We start from the raw sequence: 20,632 nt of genomic DNA, 5'->3' as shown, positions 1-20,632 counted from the left end.
CTAAAATGTCTATCAAAATGGTCTGCTAATTGATATTATAGTTTATAATTGCGATATTTAGTCAAATATTACGGTTCTGAACCACGATATTTTTAAATTATGTTATTTTGCTAAAACTTGTTTATCATGTGTTATTTCACCATTTATTTGTATTTTGTGCGCTAATTGCCCAATTTACCCATATTTTCTTACGTCTCTTTTCACCAATTAATCTAGTTGCTTGTGTATAGGCTTGCAACCCTACCCTTTTGCCCATGTTTTTTTTTTTTATATATAAAAATTTATAAGTTGTTTGGTTAAAATTGTATTTGCCAATGATTTTTGAAAAATTACACTTTTCAACTCAGCATGTTGTGTGCGTATTAGTTTACTTAGTGTACTAAGAAAAATCAATAAAAATTATTTAATTATTTACAAGTTTGCTATTATTTATAATTTAATAATTAAAGAGCTACTAAACTAAAAAAATAACAAAAATATCATTATTTTGTCACTGACCAACTAAAAAAAAAAAGTTGTTGCTCACTTTTTAACCTAGTAGGTCTAACAAGGTCATACAAAATAAAATATGCAAACAAACCATAAAAATAAAATAAAAAACACTAAAAACAATTATTCAATAACGCAAAGCACAAAATAAAATCATATGGTTTCAAAAAAAAAAAAAGAAGAAGAGGTTGGAAGTAGATTAGGATTGGTTACTAGAAAAACAAACTCATTAAGAAACACATCTTACCAGCACATATTCTAAACAAAAAATAAAGAGCTTTATGAGAATGTTGATGTGATATCTTAATCCTTAGAGACAAGATCTTAACAGATAACCCAACTGAGACCACATGTTCCCTCCACCTAATCTAGCAACAAACAATCATTTAAACAAAATTCAATTTAAATAAATTCCTTGACTAATTAAAATCAAATTTAGATGAAAATTGTACAACCAACACAATACCATATAAACAACACGTTACAGTAAAAAAAACACAACACCAAAACAAGTTGAGTCAAAGCCAATTGAACTTAGAGACAACACACAATAAGAAAATCACATGAATTGCATTCCAATAAATCAAATATGGCAGAGCAAACTTTAAAAAAGAATTGATCAAATTACCCAATCATTATCTAGTACCTATCATAAATAAACATGTAGAGGAAGTAACAATTATAAGTCAGTTATTGATCTAAGTTCCAATAAAGAATGTGATGTACTCCAAGCAAAAATATAAATTATTTAATGATAACAGGTTGCTAGAATTTGACAGCCATGAAAAACATATATAGTCCAACAAAAACTAAAGCACAAAACACTTCATAAACCCTAAACAATGACTAACGAGTTTTCATGAACCTAAATTAAATTAAATGTTCAAACTCAAATTAAAACAGGTCTAAGATAATAAAAATAACACAAAGCCAAAATAATAAATATAGTTCTTCATAAAACAAGCTTAAATAGCCTAAAACAAACAAAGTAATATGTCATTAATACTCCAGCCTTTCTTTCCTTGTGTAGCTAGGATAAATAAGAAATTCTTATAAAAAAGGATTGTTAAAACATTAAGGAATCCTTACCACACTTCAAAACTTTATTGCTACCTATTAAAGATCATTTTAGAATTATAAAAATTTCAAAAGTAAGCTATTGAATATCCTTGTATCATAAGAAAAAGAATTCTTTCCAAATAAGTTCTCAAGTCAAAAGACAACACATAGCAAAATTCATCCAACACCTTCTGACCTGTATTGTGATGCTTTTATAAACTTTGATCATCTTGGAGTTTTAACCTAATATAGAACAATACTTCCTAAAATTTCTGGTAAAATTTCAGCTCAATCCAATGGTTGAATTGAGAATTATGCTTGTTAAGGAAATTTCAAATTTAATTGATCAACCCTTACATGGATCGTATCAGTTTTTAGCTTAATTTGAAATAATTGAGTCATGTTAGCTTATTATTAGAGTATGTAACTTCAAATCACAACTTTGGTTGATTAATAGCCTTTTAGGTTCCAAGTGTCTTTCAATTTGATTGCTTCAAGTCTTTTATTATAATTTGAATTGTTGTTTGCATTTTTATTTTTATTTTTGCTTGGTAAAGTTTTAATGTATATCTATAGCTTTTTTGGTTACAACCTTACACCTTTTTATTTTTCATTAATGAATACGTACTTCATCCCTATATTGATTGCCTTTTTATTTTTTTGAAATCAAGTTTTTTCTTCTTTTCTGAAATGAACTAACATGTCTGCTTTTATTTTTGTTTTGTTTGTTCTACTAGATGACTAGTTTTATGTTCTTGTTATTCTATTGGCATGCATCTTTATTTCAAATGTGTGCACTCAACTTTTTTTTTCATTTCCTTTTTTCTTTGGCATTTGCATGTTTCAGCTGATTTCAATATTTTTCCTAGGTGTGCTTAATTGATCTATTTCCTCTAAGGTATCCTCTTTATTTTCATCTATTATCATATTTTTACCCTTTGATTCTTATTGTTTATGTCTATCTTTTAAATCTTTACACTGAATATATATTCATTCACTCGCTTTGATGTTGTTGCTAGCAATTAGTTTATATGACCTTAGCTCCTCCTCCACTATAGTTTTTGGTTTTATATTGTGCTAGTTAAGATGAGCTATTCTAAGTCTTCATTTTGTTTTTTTGTGCTAACTTAAACATTATATTTCTTTTAATTTTTCCCTCTTACTTTTATAGCCCTTGCACAATTATTAGATTATCTAAGCATTGCCATTCTCTACTCTTTATGTTTTTTGATCGCCAACTGCATGCTTTTGTTTTATAGCCTCTCTGTTATTTCTTCACCACATCTTTTTATTTTCTTTTTATTCCACTTTTATCGAATCTCTAGTTAACATTGCCTTTTCATATTCTTTTTTTTTTTATTTGGTTTGTGATTAATACTTAAAAGTGCATTTTTATCAAGGTTTTATATCATTATTTTGTACTTGAAGTATCAATAACTCCTTAACTAAAACATGTTTTATATAATAACATACCTAATAATATAAGATACCTTTAATTTAAGGTAAATGTTCATCTTAAATGCAGGCCTATCACACAAATGAAAGGATTGATTAATGGGTTTAAGTATTAAAATTGAAAGGACAAAGAGATGACCAAACTTAGAAAAAAGATGTTGGTGCAGTCCATACTGAAACACTGTTTGGTAATTGGGTTATATTTGGAGTTGTAGATCTCGGATTTAGGTCTATTTTATATGGATGGAAAGGTAAGACATAGGCCTACAACTTTCATGTGGAATCCAAGATTTAAAAAGGCCGTTTTCAAGTCCAAATTATAGCAACAACGGAGAAGTTCAAATCTGTTATGCAGTCCAGACACTATTCAGTGTTTAGCCCATATCTTGAGTTCTAGAAGTCCAAATGACCTAAATTTTTTTTCCTGGAAAGATAAGATAATTTCCTATAACTTTCATGGTACAAGTGGTTACAGTTTTGATGCTAGCAATAATGTTTTATTCAGATAAGAAGATAAGGATTTTCACCAAGTCAAAAGTTGGTCACCCACTCAACAATTAGTCATCAAATCAATAGTTCCAAATTTTTGTCTATAAAAGGAGGCATTTGCCATGCATTTAGGCATCTTGGTTGTTCAGATCAAGATCATGCTCTTTATTTCTTTCTTTATATTTTTGTAATATTTAAGTTTTATTTCATGTTATATTTTCCTTAATCTCTTGTTTATACTTTTCATTTTCTTTACTATACTTATGTTCTTATTTTGTTTATTTATGTTTATCTTCTTCATTATATTTAGCTAAGTTTATTATGTCAAGGTGAAAAGGTTTCACTAATAGTGTTAGAATAAGTATAATATAAACTCAACATGGACTTCAATGTTTATATCCAAGAAAGTTTGTTATTAACATGTCTTATCTTTTTATCTTGTTAATTCTTAATACCTTACTTATTAAATGGTTAATCTAGATTTGTGCTGTATAACACTTGGTATAACAAATGCTTGGCACTCTTATAGTTCAACCGTATGGTATTACCTACACTTGTGCTATGAAAGAAACTTGATTTATTGTTAACATAAGTTAGCATCATGAATTCCTGACAATATTTAAAAGTTTGGTGTTACTTAAATAAGAAAATTAATATGATCATGTTAACAATTTATAATGAGTTGTTAATGACAAATCATCCAATTGGAACCTCCTTTGTGTGTGGTTTCCAATTGAATAATAAGAGTTTATACTATACTTGTTTGAAATACCATTAGTGGATCCTCTAACCTTAACATTTGTTTTTATCATTGTTTAATCCTTACATTAATCTTCCATCTCAAAGTTCTCATCAACTTCTTTATTATTGTTGTTGTTGTTGTCTATAATTTATACAATTAACCTCCCTGCGGTTCGACCCCGGTCCTGCCGGGTTATTTATTACTTCAACACTCCTGCACTTGGAAGAAGATATCAATCTTTTGGTCGTGTCAGTTTGATAATATTTTAGGATCTTTTTTATTTGACAACCACATCATCTCGTACTTGCTACTTGTTTGTTATGTTTCTCTTTTAGCCAACTTTGTAGGCTATAAATATTGTTGGATTGTTCCAACCCTAATTTATACTTTTGTTGCTTTTATCTCTTATATGCATGAACACCATCCTTTCTCTTCCTTTTTTTTTTTTTTTTGTTGTTTTAAAGCCATGTCTTTTGAAAACTTGGCCCTAATACGTTTCTTGAGTATGCCTCAAGTCATGCAACCATTTTTCACCAAACTTTTAAATGCTAGCCCTACATTCTAAAACCATTTTTGTTTTTAAATTTTTTTTGGTAATTCAAGTGTTTTTTCTCAAACTTTTAGACCTATTCAAGTTATAAAACTAGAATCAAGAATATGAAACTTCTTCATCTTTTTATTTTTGTTGTTGCCCACTTTTGACAAAAAAAAAATACAAGAAGAAAGCCTATAAGATTGCCTAAGTTGGTGATAGAGGACTAAGACGACAAGTGGAAATACAAATTTGGATGGTTAAGGACTTAATGAGAATTTTGGAAGGCTTAATAAATTTTATTGAGGAGTTGATTACAAGGAAATTAGTTTTTAGAGTCAATTTTGGTGTTAATTGGAAGAAATTAAAGTTTGGGAATTGAAATTAGACTTTGTAAGGTTTAATTGGTCAAATCAATGGCCTAATTATAAGAAAATTAAAGTTTAGAAGTCAATTAAGAACTTAATTATAGATTCCCAAGACCAATGACCAATCTATAAGTGGCACACAATTTCGAGGGTAGAAAATAGTCAAATCAGGGGCCAAACTGAAAAGAATTGAAATTTTGGTGGTCAATTAAGAATTAAATTAAACAAATTGAAAACCAAGAACTTGTCTATAAAAGACATTAAACTTTGGGGCTGATATTTAAATTTGACAATGGTACAATTACATGCAATTAAAAATTAAGAGATAATTATGGGTGCAATTAAAAGTATTTAAAAGAAATGGACAAGTTAAAATTGATCAAATCCAAAATAAAAAAACCTAATTTCTAAGGTTTAACTTAAACGACATGTCATTCACCCACTGTTCATCTCTTTGTTTGGAAATCTTGGTTAATCGAGTAAGTATGTTCAGGTGAATGAATATGGCATCTCTAACCACTTCAGAGGTTATAACCACTACCATTCAACTAAGAAACATCCCCTCTATAATCTCATGTCTAAGAAATTAGATATTTACACACCAATTCTTCTACAAAAGTCTCTAACATCTTGTCCCCGATCAATTTTGGTTTCTGCATGTTTGTATGACTTGTTTAATCGATAATCTAGGTTTTTCATGCATCAATAATGAGGTTTTTTTTTTTTATGGATTTTTAATTCTAAAATTTTAGTTTTGAACTGAAACCTATTTTAACAAAATCATATTAATTATTTGATAAACGAAATGAATGGATGCTTTGATAATATGAAGATTTAAAAGGTAAGATATATAATGTATCTCAATACATAGTCTCGATTATATTGGAGGAATGCAAAGAGTTTATTATTTGTAAAAAAAAATATAACAATACCAGTACATTGTTTACAAAATAAAAAAAAGGGAGTTTTGAAAACTAAATAGCTATACTTCTGAAAATGTAAAAGACTTTATGATTAGAGAGAGATTTTAGAAATTGACAAAAACAATAAGAAGAAGAAAAAAATGAACCAAATTTGAATGGACTATTAATAAAGAAGAGAATAATAAAACTATTGCTTTCTAACCCAATACAACTAGGGTTATTTACTTAAAAAGAGAAAGATAATTTTGAGAATATAGAATTTTTTGCAGATATTTTAAGGTATATATAGACATACACACTTTGTAGACATATCTGTTAACTAAATTATATTTAATTGGTAGTTTGTGATTGTTGTTTGTTGTTGCTTTGAGTAACTTTTGCAATTTTCAATATACTATCCTATTTATTTTTGTATTTCAAAAGTATTTTTAAAAAAAATTAAAATTTTTTTTATTTTTTTTCTTTACTTTAAATTAATATTTTTTATGTTTTTAGATTATTTTAATACATTGATTTCAAAAATAATTTAAAAAATAAAAAAAATATTATTTTGATATATTTTTAAGTAAAAAAACCATATTCTCATAAAGCAATTATCATATTTCGAGCATGCAAATTATTTTTGTGCGTTGCTGCTCCGAACAATAATGACTGCTTTACGTGGTTGTCTTTGACAAGCTATTTATCTCGGCTTTGGCACTCTTTTTTTTTTTTTTCTTTTCTTTTCTGTTTGCCCTTTTCATCTCCCCGATTTTCTTACATTTATGCTGCTTTACTCTGTTGTTTTTCCATGTCGTTTGGCCTTATGCTTCCCTTGTAATACCTTCAACTTGGGTAGCTAAGTTTCTTGCTTTAGTTTTTGTTGCTTGATGAACGTTGTTCTTTCAACAAGTTTTAAGTATGGGCTCTTTGCGTTCCTTGGATTTTGAAATGCTCGAATAGATGTGGTTGCCCTTTTTTTTTTTTAATGTCATTTTGTTTCTGAATTTTAAAATTGTTTTTTTTTAATTAATTTTTTTTTCTTTACTTCAAATTAATATTTTTTTAGTATTTTTAAATCATTTTAAAATGTTGATATCAAAAATAAATTTTAAAAAATACATAAAAAAATTATTTTAATACATTTCCTAACAAAAATACATTTTAAAATACAACTGCTATCCAACACTTTCTTTTAGTCTAGCAGCCATCTCTTCCTTCACTTATTAATGACCAGATTTCTATTTGTCTATTTGGATTGCAACTATATATCATGCTTGGCATTGTAGTGTTTAATATTTTTAATTAAAAATATATTTAAATAATATTTTTTATTTTATTTTTGATTAAAATCATTTAAAAATATTTAAAAAATATTAATTTAAGTATATTTTTGCATAAAAAAAAGTTCATAAAACAAACATTTACAAACATCTTTGAAAATTGAGCTTAGATCAATAAGGTAGGCAATGCATGTTTGAAGTATAGTTATTAAATTTGGATTGGTTCAGCAGGTTGATCTAGGATTCAATTGGCCTAGTGGTTGGACCGGTATGGGTAAGCAAAAGACTGGAGTAAGTAAAAACCTGGTAAAATATGTTTGACTCGCCCGATTGACCTGTGACTGACGACTCAGCAAAACTGGTTAAAACTCGATTTTTTTTTTTCCAAACATGTTTTTTCTCTTAGCCAAAGACCCATTTTTTTATATATTTTTAACTGGTTATTAACCTTTTTTAAGGTTCATTATATAAATAGTAGAAGAATATTTTATATTTTCAATGTGAGATTTTAAACCTTTTAGTGTATATATTTTATGTTTACAAGAAAAAAATTATTTCTTAAGTATGAGATTTGAAGTCTTTTAGTATGTATATTTTATATTCACAATAAAAAATTTATGTTTTTCCAATGTGAAATAAAAAAAAAATTTGATTAAGATACTTCAAATTAAAAGGATAACATACTAATATAGTATTTTTTCAATGTGAGATACAGAACCTTTTGAAATAATATTTTAAACTTTATTATTTATAATTTATATTCATATGGATTATTTCTTAATTTTTTCATGTGAAATATTAAAACTTCAAATATTTTTTTTTAAATTTTTTTTTATGTTAACCTAAATTGATCCGTATAACCCAGGACCTAATTCCTTAACCAAGTCAACCCCGGATCTTTAACCGGGTCAACCCTAGATCGAGTCTTGTAACTAATGTGGAATAAAAACCATTTTTGTTCAAATACTTTAATTTAAAAGGATAATATACTAATATAGTATCTTTTCAATATAAGATACAAAACAAATAATATTTTAAACTTCATTATTTATAATATTTATAGCTTATATTCATATAGATTATTTTTTAATTTTTTTATGTGAATTATTAAAACTTTAAACATTTTTTTTTTTTAAAAAAATTCAAGTTAACCTAAATTGATCCATATAGCCCATGACTCGAATCCTTAACTAAGTCAACCCGAATCTTTAACCAGGTCAAACCCGGATCAGGTCTTGAAACTATGGTTTCAAGCTGGTTTCGAACATCGAATAATTTTATAAATAAAACAACGAATGTGAATAATTGAGTAATATTTATACCTTATATTTATATGTATTATTTCTTAATTTTTTCATGTAAAATATTAAAATTTTAAATATTTTTTTTAAAAAATTTCAAGTTAATCCAGATTGTTCTGTATACCTAGGACCTGATTCTTTAACTAAAATAACCCTGTCTTTAACTGGAGCAACCCCAACTATGGTTTCAAGCCGGTTTGGACATCAAATAATTTCACAAACAAAACAAGAATGTGAATAATTGAGATGAATATAGGATTAATAATAGCCGCTGGATCAGGCCACCGGGGACCAGAGCATCAGAAGATATCAACGGTCAAGGTTAGATAGGTGTTAGGTGGGCTCTATGTACGGCTACAGACATTGATGGACCTCGAAGCTTACTAGTCCATATCAAAGTTTGATTATTTTTTTGTTTGACAAATTTGTCCCCATCTCTTTTATGGTTATAATAACAAGAAGAGGCCCTCAGCAAACTCAAACTCTGTTTAGCCCTTAGCCTAGCCCTTCTGAAGGTCCAATTTAGGGTTTCTTTGGTGTTTTTCTTTTTCTTTTTTAATACTTTCAATTTTAATTTGAAAGCTCGAAACTTTCAATAGAAAGCTCTAAGCTTTCCGCAGCTCATCAAGTAAGCCTCAAAGCCCATCTTCTTCTTCTTCTTCTTCTTCCTCCATATTTTTTTTTTTCTAAAAACTATTTTTATTGAATTTTCAAAAGAAATCAAGAAAATAGTTTTGATTTGATTTTTTTGTTTCGTTTTTGCAGGGTGTTTGTATATTTTCTTGATTTGGCTCGCTTCAGTTCAGATCTGTGAATCAAGGTCAGATGAAGTTGCTGTTACTTGTTTCTGTTTATTTTACTTGATCTGTTATGGTTTTTGGCTACTGGACATGGCTTAAAAATCGTCTTTAGGGTTTATGCTGGAATATGTTTCAGTTTAGTGGGTTAGAGTTATTTTGATTTTCGTGTTTGTTGGGTTTGGTTCATGCTCCTGTCAGTGGTACATTAGTTCATTTTGGGTTTGTGAGGTTATGATATAGCTCAGTTCACTGCAATATTACTGTCACTTCATACTTACTGGTATTCTTGGATAGTAAATTCCTAGGAGCTTATACTCTGTACTGGTTGCTGGTTGTCCTGAAAAGACTTGTCAAGCTTTGATAAAATTCCTCAATCTGGCAGAAATCCTCACCAAATTTTCAGTTCAATGCATTCAAGTACACTCGACACAAGCATTTTCTTATGTTCGGGCGCTTTTTTTATTTGCTGGCATACAAGCATTTGAAATTCTCTCATATGGTATTATTATGGAACTTCCTTTAATGCACTTGAATGCTCCTATTCTGCATCTATTAATTGGACTGGATGCTAAATAACTCTTTCTAAGAGCTCAATGGTTAGTCTACATAATCAAATACTACTCACCTATTGATGTTCCTTTTTGCCCAAAGCTGTAAAAGCCCATAGATTGGAGGCAGCTTACTGGGGGGTATTGTGAGCCTACTTTTGTGCCAACATCTCTTGTGTTGGTTTCTTTTGAAATTCTGACAGGAATCCTTCGTTACTTTGCTTATTAACTTGTAAGGTGCCCACCACTTCATCATGAATGTAAACACTTGTTCTCTTGCCTGGAAAAGTTAGTATTACTTTCATTTCAGCTTTTATCTTAACAAAGTTCAGAGTAGGAGCAAAATCAAATACACTGTTTAAATGCTATTTTTTTATTACATTTTCTTGTTGAGTTTTAAATTGGTTATGACTAATCTGCACCAGAATCAAATTTATAGTTCTCCATTATCGTCTTATTTGTTTTTTCATGCCCACATAATTCCTGCATTTTATCCTGTTGCAGGATTAAGCCTAATCATGGAAGTAGAAGACCCCATGAGTCCTATTATGGCAATTACCCCTGTGACTCCAACAGATAACAATGAACCACCCACTTCTGAGGAACAGCCTAGTAAACGTAGGAGAAAGAAGTCTATTGTCTGGGAACACTTCACAATTGAAACTGTTGGAGCTGGTTGTATGAGAGCATGCTGTAAACAGTGCAAGAAATCATTTGCGTATATAACTGGTTCAAAGCTTGCAGGAACCAGTCACCTAAAGCGACATATTGCCCTGGGGATCTGCCCTGTAAGCCGTCAGAAAAATGAATCATCACCATATACACCAGGATCGAAAACAGACCCTCCTAAAAAACGTTTCCGAGCATCTCCTGGATTCTCAGGCATTCCCTTGGATCAGGACCGCTGCAACCATGAGATAGCTAAGATGATCATTCAGCATGATTATCCGCTTCACATAGTGGAACACCCGGGTTTCATTGATTTTGTTCGGACTCTTCAACCTCATTACAATATGGTGAGTTTCAACACCATTCAAGGGGAATGTGTGGACGTGTACCTGAGGGAGAAGCAAAGGCTTTTGAATCTTATCAGTGGAATTCCTGGACGAGTCAACCTTACATTGGATTTTGGGATTTCAAATCTAGATATTGGATATGCTTTCATAACAGGTCACTTCATTGATGGTGATTGGAATTTACAGCGACGAATCCTTAATGTTGCCACGTTACCTTTCTATGATTCTGATTATGCCTTCAACCAAGCAGTTGTGTCTTGCCTGTCTGATTGGCATTTGAGGAGCAAGTTATTTACTCTCACTCTCGATCAATCCTTCTCAAATGAGACTGTAATTGGAAATCTAAGAGGACTTCTTTCTGTCAAGAAACCATTTGTGCTCCATGGTCAGTTACTGAAAGGGAGTTGTTATGCTCGAGTGTTAAGTCATCTTGCACAAGATGCACTCAGTGCCACAGGGGAGATTGTTAGGAGAATCCGTGAAAGTGTGAAATATGTGAAAACCTCAGAAGCTCATGATGAGAAGTTTATTGAACTCAGGCAACAACTTCAAGTCCCTAGCACGAAAATCCTCATTATTGACAATCAAACTAAATGGAACACAACTTACCAAATGCTGGTGGCTGCCAGTGAATTAAAGGAAGTATTTGCATGCTTAGATACCTCTGATCCTGTTTACAAGATAAACCCATCAACAGATGATTGGAAGAAGGCGGATATTCTCTGCACATACTTGAAGCTTTTATATGATGCAGCTAACATTTTGACAGGCCCAATGTACCCACCTGCCCATGTATTTTACCATGAAGTGTACAAAATCCAGTTAGAGCTGACACATGCATCCATGAGCCCAGACCCCTTTGTCAGTAACCTGATCAAACCCATGAAAGAAAAGTTTGATCAATATTGGAAGGATTGCTTCCTTGTTTTGGCAATTGCAGTAGTCATGGATCCAAGGTTTAAGATGAAGCTTCTTGAATTTAGCTTCCCGAAGGTCTTTGGTGAGGATGCTGGTATGTGGATCAAGAGTGTTGATGATGGCATTCATGAACTCTTTCTAGACTATCTTGCTCCCAATATTCATCTACCAGCAACATATGTGGAAGAAGGGCATTTTAGCCTTCCTCAATCAGACACTCCTCAAGAAGTCGAAGCAGCACCTGCTCCAGATGGATATTCCCAAGAACTGCACCCTCATGTACCTCTTCAAGTGGCACACCCTGACAAATCAAATCCTCAAGAAGTGTCTCTTCAAGATGGCCACCATCAGGAGTTATCTCCTCAGGAGTCACTCCTCCAAGAAGTGCCCTCACAGGCATTAACCTCGCAAGAGATGCACGTGGAAGAAGTGCCTTACCAAGAAGTATCCATTCATGAGATACACACTGAAGTGTCCTCCCAGGAACCGCCCTCTCAAGAAATGCATGCTCAAGATATAACACCTCAAGAATCACACACAGAAGAAGCGCCTTCTCAAGAGATGCAGAGTGATGATGCTCCCTCTCAAGTACCCCCTCAAGATATTAACACTGAAGAAGTAAACCCCCAAGATACTCATGCTGAAGAAGTTCCCTCCCAAGAAGTCCCTGTTCAAGAGATTCACCCTAATGAAGTTCCCTCCCAAGAAGTATCTGTTCAAGAGATGCAGGCAGAAGAAGCGCCCCCTCAAGCAATGCAGGCAGAAGAAGCGCCAGCTCAAGCAATGCAGGCAGAAGAAGAGCTCCCTCAAGCAATGCAGGCAGAAGAAGCCCCACTGCAAGAGATGCACTCAGAAGAAGCCCCACCAGAAGAGATGCGCACAGAAGAAGCGCCGCCTCAAGAGATGTGCACAGAAGAAGCGCCGCCTCAAGAGATGCATACCGAGGAAGGGCCGCCTCAAGAGATGCATACCGAGGAAGGGCCTCCTCAAGAGATGCATACCGAGGAAGCGCCGCCTCAAGAGATACGCACAGAAGAAGCGCCGCCTCAAGAGATGCCTACCAAGGAAGCGCCGCCTCAAGAGATACGCACAGACGAAGCGCCGCCTCAAGAGATGCCTGCCGAGGAAGCGCCGCCTCAAGAGATACGCACAGACGAAGCGCCGCCTCAAGAGATGCACACCGAGGAAGCGCCACCTCAAGAGATGCACAGAGGAACACAGAGGAAGCGACCCTCAAGAGATGCATGCTGAGGAAGTGCCGCCTCAAGAGATGCGCACAGAGGAAGCACTGCCTCAAGAGATGCACACAGAGGAAGTGCCACTGCAAGAGATGCGCACAGAGGAAGCACCGCCTCAAGAGATGCATACCGAGGAAGCACCGCCTCAAGAGATGCAACTTCAAGTAATCCATCAAGAGATGCAGCCTCTAGAATTGCACACTCAAGATCTACCTATGTTTTCTATTGGAGATGGGCTTTCAGATTTTGATATATATATTTCTGAGATTACAAGTGGGCAACATTTGAAGTCGGAATTGGATCAGTATCTAGAGGAGTCTCTTCTTCCTCGTGTGCATGAGTTTGATGTAGTAGGTTGGTGGAAACTAAACAGGCTGAAGTACCCAACACTTTCGAAGATGGCTGCTGATATTTTATCAATACCAGTATCTACTGTTGCTCCTGATTCTGTGTTCGACACTGAAAACAAAAAGATAGATAGCTACAGGGGTTCACTACTTCCTATAACACTTGAAGCCCTTGTATGCGCCAAGGATTGGCTCCAGCATGGATCATCGATGTCATCAGCATCACTGGAGATTTCTAACGCACTTGTGAAGAAAGAATTTTAGGTCTGATGTAGGAACATCTTTCGTCCTGCAGCCCGGGCATATTTGACTTGTTTGATTTTTAGGCTTATGCAATTGTTTTTCCCTTTTCTTCTCATTTATACTGCCAATATAAGATGTTTGATTAGGATTTGTTATGCTACATCAGACTTGGAACTAATCTTGGTTTCAGTGATCACTTTGGATTAATGCCTTTTGCCACTAGCGTTTTTGTTTATGCTAATATCAATTTGCAGGGTTCTGTTTCCGTTCCTGTGGGATTCTCTTCGCTTCATCATGTATGTTAAAAAAGAAGAAAAAGAAATCCAAATTAGCATCTCATTTTCTTCTTTCTCGTAGCTTTAGTTCGGTGATGTAAACCTGCCCCCCTGGATTATGGTGTGAAGCCTGTAAATGTTACCAGTTGCGGTTCTGAATAATAATTTCCATGGGGACGCTGTGCAGGCATATTGATCGATCATAAATTAAATGCATGCATGCGCGCTTTCAAAGGATACAGGAATTTGGCTTCGAATACTTGAAAAACTGAAGAAACTTTTGCTAGAGATGGTTTTATCTTTTAACTTTTGGAATTCGGATAAATTTATCTTTTTCATATTTCTATGTTATGGTAAATTAACTTAAATAACTTTAAAGGCAAATAAAAACATTAAACCAAGGTTCAAGAAAACCCAGGTTGCAGCTTGGTAGAGATGAATGGCACTGTCCGTGAACTTGTTGCCGGTGACCAGTTAAAGGCTCAAAGAGCAAATGATGCCTAATCTTAGGAAAGTTCATAACCTATATTGTCATAAGATTACACACCACCAATGCTGCTGCTGCTGCTCCTTGCAAAGTCGCCGGATAAAAAAGTGCTGCATCACAAATATGGAAGTAGACGACAGGTCTACGAAAGTTTTAAAAGAACGAGAGATGAGAGAATCTTTACTATTTCATTTGATTGTTGAAAATGATCATTTACAGTACAACATATACAAGGATTCAGTTGCAATTACACAAAGAGTTCAACCAAGATATAAACCTCATTTGTCAACAACCACTAACAGCTTTAGCTTACTCTCTAACTCATGCTACTACTTGTCGAACATCAGCAACTGCGCTAGTCATCAAGATCAATTACCATCTGTTCCCTCACTGCAACAAAACATGACTCACCATACCCAGTTGAGAGTTATTCAAACCCTTCTAAATAACCAGTAAAATGCGAGACACCCTTGAGTAAATCTAGATGTCAGCTAATATCATTATCGACAAAACAAAGCCAAATGATGGCATCTCATTTGAAGCTATGGAACTGCAAGTAACAAAGCCAAATAGAGACTTTTAATTCTTGGTTTGAGGGAAGACAATTTTCTCACAGAGTTACAGATATTTATGCTCATGTTTCCTTGCAAATAAGTTTGGCAATCGCAGCAAATTTATAGAACATATGATAAATAAAGGCAAATCGATGACGAACACATCAAGTAACAATTCTGAAGTGAACACATACTTTTCCATTGTTAATAAATCATCCCTTAGTTCCTTCCAGTACTGGTTTGTAATTTCACGGATTTAAATGACACGAGGGAGGAAAAAGAAGACGAGAACACTTCAAATTCAAGTTGATGGAAAGTTTTTTTTTATGTTTTAGTCTATGAAGTAAAGCTTCAACCAAAACCACAAATCATAAGGAATAACATATCATACACTGAGAAAGGATAAGTAGAGGCACCAAGAACCAAATGCTGCTACATTTTGATGAGGGTTTCGCATCATCACATTTACATAAATTCATTCAAGTAGCATTTTCTTCTAACATGTCACTTCCATTTTCAATGTTTCCTTAAAACCAGCGAGGGAAGGGAGATATTAACACAGTAAATGCAATCCAAATCCATTGAACTATTTACGGAATATGATCATAATATGAACTTCTGCACGTTTGCAAATCCAAGTCGCATCAACTCAATCAAAAACAACAAAACTGGCCATCATACTCCACAGCCAAAAAGACACAAGATAGGAACTAACCTTCAGCTTGACCCTGGGTCAAGCACAGGAAGCCTACAATGTAGACTGATAGATTTATCAGTTTGACGAGTTCCGGGAATGAAGAACTGGAATATCACAGTCAAACAAGCACCCTGAGGGGCAATCCCATAGAAAGCACAATCCGGCTTGGCCAAGTGACATTGTAGACTCTTAGAAAAATGTCTTACACTGACCTGCACAGACTGAGCATCTCCCATCAAAATCGCCCTCTCTGATCGAGTCTGCGCACTTAAATCTCGATCCTCATCTGGGGCTTGGGCTTTATCTCCAACAACCAACAGCTTGCGAAACTCAGCACCGAGTGTGATCAAGGTAGTTGAAATCTGCAGGTGAAGATCCCCGTACTTGCTTATAGAAACATTCAGAAGATCACCAACATGCTTCATGCGATCAACAAAGTTCTGCAGCCGATTCAAATCAGGAACCTGAACCAGAGTCCGAGGAAGATCTTGGGCAGCGTCAAGAGCAGCTTGAAGTTGAAGAAGTTGAGCCCTAGACAAAGGCTTGGAAATGGGAACATCTTGAATGACAGCAGACTTATAACCCTTTGTCTCAAAGGTAAGAAAGGGCATTGGCTGAGTAGAATTAGGAGGCAGCTTCTTCACCAATTTAACCTGAAGCCGATTCGCACCCCCAGACTCACTGGAAATAATACTGACACTGCTACGAACAGCGCGAAGAAGGAGGGAGATGTCAAAGGCGAACGCAATGCGGTCTTCATTCTGGCTGGAAATACGATAGTCGTCGAAGAGAGCTTGTTTGCGGAACTGAGCAATGGATTGGATGCCGTCGGGGGAAGTAAGGAGGTTGTGGAGGAAGAAGGCGTGCTCTCTGGTGAGGAAAAGATGGCAAATCTTTCCCATTTTGTCCAAGGCAGGCAGGAATCTCCTGTCCAACAGACTTACGCCATTCTCAGTCACAAATGCCTTGAACTTCATCTCTCTCTCTATTCTTTTCTTTGTGTGTGCGTGTGTGTTCTGTGAAGAAGGCGCTCACCACATCGACGGATGCACGAAGAGGAGGCAAGGAAGGATGTGAGAAAGGGTTTCGTTATTTATTATTCTTTTGTTAAGTTTTGAAAATTAATTAGGTTTGGAGGGTAATATAAGAACTTTAAATTATATTATTTCTTTACTCTTTGGTTATTTCTTGGGAGTGCTCGTTCCGGAAATTATTTTTGAAAAAAATATTAAAAATTTTATTTTTTATTTTATTTTAAATTTTTAAATTATTTTTATTTAAAAATATATTGAATTTTTTTTAAAAAAAAATTAATTTTAAGACCGAAAAAATATAAAAACATTATAAAAATTAAATTTTTTTTAGAAATATGATCTAATTAGGGAATGAGGAAGGGAAGAGCGTTTGCTCTATCACACTTTCTGGTTTCTGTTTATGGCTTTCCACTTTGGGCACCAAAAATTAAAACGCTATAATCAACGAGATTCCTTCATAGAGTAGCGTAAGGGCGACATTCCTCCAGGTTTATGGAGCTGGGAAGTCCTCGAGGAACAACTTGCGACTTCTAATTAATGATTTTTTTTTTTTTTTTTTCCAGATTTCCAGACTATTCCGACACATTTTTCGAAAATGTCAGCTGCATGGTTTCCCTGAGCTTACAGCCTTTCTTGACAGAGAAGCAATACAATCACACACACTTATCTTCTACCTTCCACTACTCTTACGTATTACATGGCCGGTGGCCGGTGCTCTACAAGATGAAGCTTGCTCAACATGTCGGCCAAAGCTTGCTGCGTAGCCTTGGAACAGTCTTGTGATTTCCTCCCTTCCTCTACAACCCGAACAATGCATTTGTACAAATGATCATACCTGTGAATTGGGTTATTGATGTCAATGCCGCGGCAGCTGTGATCAAGAACATACGACCGCTTCATATCTTTTCTCCACCGTGTGAGGATGTATTGAGGCGGGATCTCCTCCAAGCCATTTTGGTTAAGGACACTCAATGCATGCCTACACAAGAACCCACTAAAATTGAACAATCCACAGACACAAAGAACATCCATTTCGGATGCATTGTACATGACCTCAAAATCTCTAGTTTCCCGCTTACTTCCTTCAACTTCAACTTCTTCTTTGACTAAATATGTCATCACCTGTCCATCAACATAAGCTTGTCTTGTGCTAAAACAGGAGTACATACCCTCCACCTCCCTTTCAAATCTCCTCTGGATTTCATTTGTGTACAACTTTGAGAGTTGCAGCTCAAAGAAACACCTTGGTTTTAGCATAAAACTTGAATTCCTTGAATCCATATCGGCCAAGGATTCACGCTGACGACTCGCATGTAAAGCTTGGTCATAGTTGTCCATAAATTCTTTGAGAGATGTATGTCTATCCAGATACCCTTCAAAAAATGAAGCTGCAGTTTCATTTTGCTGGAGCGGTAACATTCCTGCCAGAAATGTCTCTTTCAAATAGGCTGGAACCCACCTTTTCCTATCCTCATATAATGTTTGGATCCATTTATGATCCCTGATTCCATGATGCTGTGTCATCTCTTCCCAAGCTGCTTCAAATTCCTCAGGCCTGAGAAAGCAGTAAACTACTTTACTCAATGATACTTTAATTGCTTCAAAATCAAACAATTCTCCCAGAGTCTCTGGAATTCTTTGCACAATACGTGACAAATAAAAACAATGAGAAGCTCTCGGGAAAACATCAGCGACAGCAGTTTGCAAGGTCTTATGGTGATCAGTGATGATAGCTTGTGGAGGACGTCCTAACATACAAGTAAGCCATGCCCTCAACAGCCACGTATATGATTCGGTTGTTTCATCGGCAAGCATACCACATCCCAATAGGATAGGTTGTCCATGATGGTTTACTCCAATAAATGCAACCAGTGGTACTTCAAATTTGTATGTCAAGCACATAGTGTCAATTGCAATTACATCACAAAAACAACCATACGCAGCCCTGGACCTTGCATCAGTCCAAAACAAATTCCTCATGTATCCTTTCTCATTAAGTTCTACCACGTAAAAGAAGTTGGGATCCATCAATTGCAAGCGGAAAAAAAAATTTTGAACAGCTTGGGCATCTCCTTCTTTAAGCTTTAATTGACTGGGCAGGAGAACATCATTCCCAAACTGTCCTCCATCATTATCCACACCTCCATTGCCCTCAGCATCAACAATCACAGTGCGAAACAGCTTAATTTTCTGAACTTCTTCAGGACCATCCAGCTGCAACGTCCTTTTGGTCCCAGGACCAATAATTTTATGAGATTTGTAGAATTTACCGCTTCCTGGGGTAATTAAGTGATTGTGCTCAAGTTCGACTTCAATAATTTTCCACCTCTTGTTTTCCATCAGCCTGAACTTCACCATCGCTGGACAGCCTGTTCTTGTTTCAGGTCTTGGTCGGTTTGCTTCACTTTTCTTCTTGAAGCCTGCACTACTGCAGCTAAGTTTTCCTCTGTATCTTTCTTTACTCTTCCTATACCATGTATTACTTACTCGAATCCCAAATCCCTGTTGCTTGGCATAGCAATTGTAAAAGTAATACACGTCCTCATAGGACTCAAACTCCATGCCAACGGAAGGAGGCAGGGGGTTCTCGATCACACCAGTCTGATTGACATATTCCGTCATCGCACAATCTCCTTCAATCCCACATTCATCGGCATCATCATCATTTCCCACCGATTCTGTGTTAAGACACTCTTCTTCCATCTACAAAATACTCAAAACCAAATGGCAATAAATAAATAATTTTTAAATTAAAGTAACAATCACTGGAAATTAATTTATCAGGTTTGTTAACAAAGAGATTAGTTTCATAGCAACCCACTTCTCTTCCATGGCGTAAAGAATCCTTACAGAGAAAGCCCATGACTACGAAAACATAGATTCTTCTTCACCATCTCAAGAAATGCACAATCATTCAGTTATCTACCTCCAAAAGAGAACTAATCAGGATCTGACATAAACAAGCAACAATCTTTTTCTGTCCTTTCTTTTCTTTTGGTGCTAACAAGCAATAATCTTACAGGCAAGAAAAGTTATTGTTACAGTAACACATCAAAACTTGAAGTCCCTAAAACACACAAAAAGAGAGTAACCATCTCCAACCAAAAGGAGTACTCACCTGAAAATCAAGAGAGACCCCTCTTTCTACTTGTAAGGAAACCAAGCACCAAACCACCAACTCAGCTTCAAAACCCAACAAGGATTAAGGAAAATTTATGTAAGTGATTTTTGTTTCAGAATGGAGCTGAGGGACTTCAGTGGGAGAAAAAGATTTAGTTGAAGAAGTTTCTTCCATTTTGCTTTATGAGTGCCGTTCTTTTCAGTTTATTTATACTGAATCCTCGAAACTTCAATTTATTTCCAATCGATGCCCTGTCGGATCATATTTATAAAAATACCCACTGCGTTTTTTCTAATTAAGCTTTGAGAATTGATTTTTAAAATATTTTTTTAAAAAATATATTAAAATAATTTTTTTTTATTTTTTAAATTTTATTTTTCATATATATCAAAATAATAAAAATATATATATAAAAAATTAATTTAAAACTAAAAATATTTAAATTTTTTTAAGAATACAATTGAATTATAATATTAAACACCACTCACATTACCTCTGATTATAATCATGGCCTAGATTAGTGCATTCATAAGAAAAAAAGCTCTTGCTGTTAATTTGAGGAATCTCATTTAGATCTTCTAATGGGTTAGGATTTCATTTAATTTATATGACCTTAAATAATTCAACAAATCAAAATAAATTAAATCAAGTAGATAACATAACTTATCAATTATATTTTTATGTGACTCTTAGACTAGTTAGGTGACAACTTTTTATCTAAACATATCATATAT

General features: G+C 34.3%; 3 protein-coding genes across 5 annotated transcripts; 1 reads left to right on the top strand and 2 right to left on the bottom strand.

Annotated features, from left to right (window-relative positions):
- Positions 1-9,083: 9,083 nt before the first annotated feature.
- LOC118040903 (uncharacterized) lies at positions 9,084-13,937 on the top strand. The gene is given in 5 exon segments (XM_035047984.2): positions 9,084-9,248; positions 9,386-9,440; positions 10,072-10,228; positions 10,473-13,107; positions 13,109-13,937. Coding segments are annotated over 2 exon segments (3,264 nt in total). The 5' UTR covers positions 9,084-9,248; positions 9,386-9,440; positions 10,072-10,228; positions 10,473-10,486; the 3' UTR covers positions 13,752-13,937.
- Positions 13,938-14,661: 724 nt separating this feature from the next.
- On the bottom strand, positions 14,662-16,856 carry LOC118040902 (checkpoint protein hus1). 2 transcript variants are annotated; one of them, XM_035047980.2, is made up of 2 exons: positions 15,762-16,856; positions 14,662-14,882 (listed from the first exon to the last, which is right to left on the bottom strand). In XM_035047980.2, exon 1 carries the CDS (start codon positions 16,718-16,720, stop codon positions 15,764-15,766), a length of 957 nt encoding a protein of 318 aa, XP_034903871.1. In that variant the 5' UTR covers positions 16,721-16,856; the 3' UTR covers positions 14,662-14,882; positions 15,762-15,763. The 2 variants fall into 2 exon arrangements, with proteins under 2 accessions (XP_034903871.1, XP_034903872.1); XM_035047981.2 differs by lacking the exon at positions 14,662-14,882 and adding an exon at positions 14,889-15,042.
- Positions 16,857-17,362: 506 nt separating this feature from the next.
- LOC118040901 (protein FAR1-RELATED SEQUENCE 6) lies at positions 17,363-20,086 on the bottom strand. 2 transcript variants are annotated; one of them, XM_073404823.1, is made up of 3 exons: positions 19,896-20,086; positions 19,599-19,699; positions 17,363-19,480 (listed from the first exon to the last, which is right to left on the bottom strand). In XM_073404823.1, exons 2-3 carry the CDS (start codon positions 19,638-19,640, stop codon positions 17,471-17,473), a joined length of 2,052 nt encoding a protein of 683 aa, XP_073260924.1. In that variant the 5' UTR covers positions 19,641-19,699; positions 19,896-20,086; the 3' UTR covers positions 17,363-17,470. The 2 variants fall into 2 exon arrangements, with proteins under 2 accessions (XP_073260924.1, XP_034903870.1); XM_035047979.2 differs by lacking the exon at positions 19,599-19,699 and having other exon boundaries at positions 19,896-20,085.
- Between the last annotated feature and the right edge of the window lie 546 nt (positions 20,087-20,632).

The sequence above is a fragment of the Populus alba genome, chromosome 1 (assembly GCF_005239225.2).
Source record: "Populus alba chromosome 1, ASM523922v2, whole genome shotgun sequence".
Taxonomy (NCBI): domain Eukaryota; kingdom Viridiplantae; phylum Streptophyta; class Magnoliopsida; order Malpighiales; family Salicaceae; genus Populus; species Populus alba.
The sequence above is the reverse complement of the archived record's forward strand: the minus strand, read 5'-3'. Positions and strand labels throughout refer to the sequence as shown.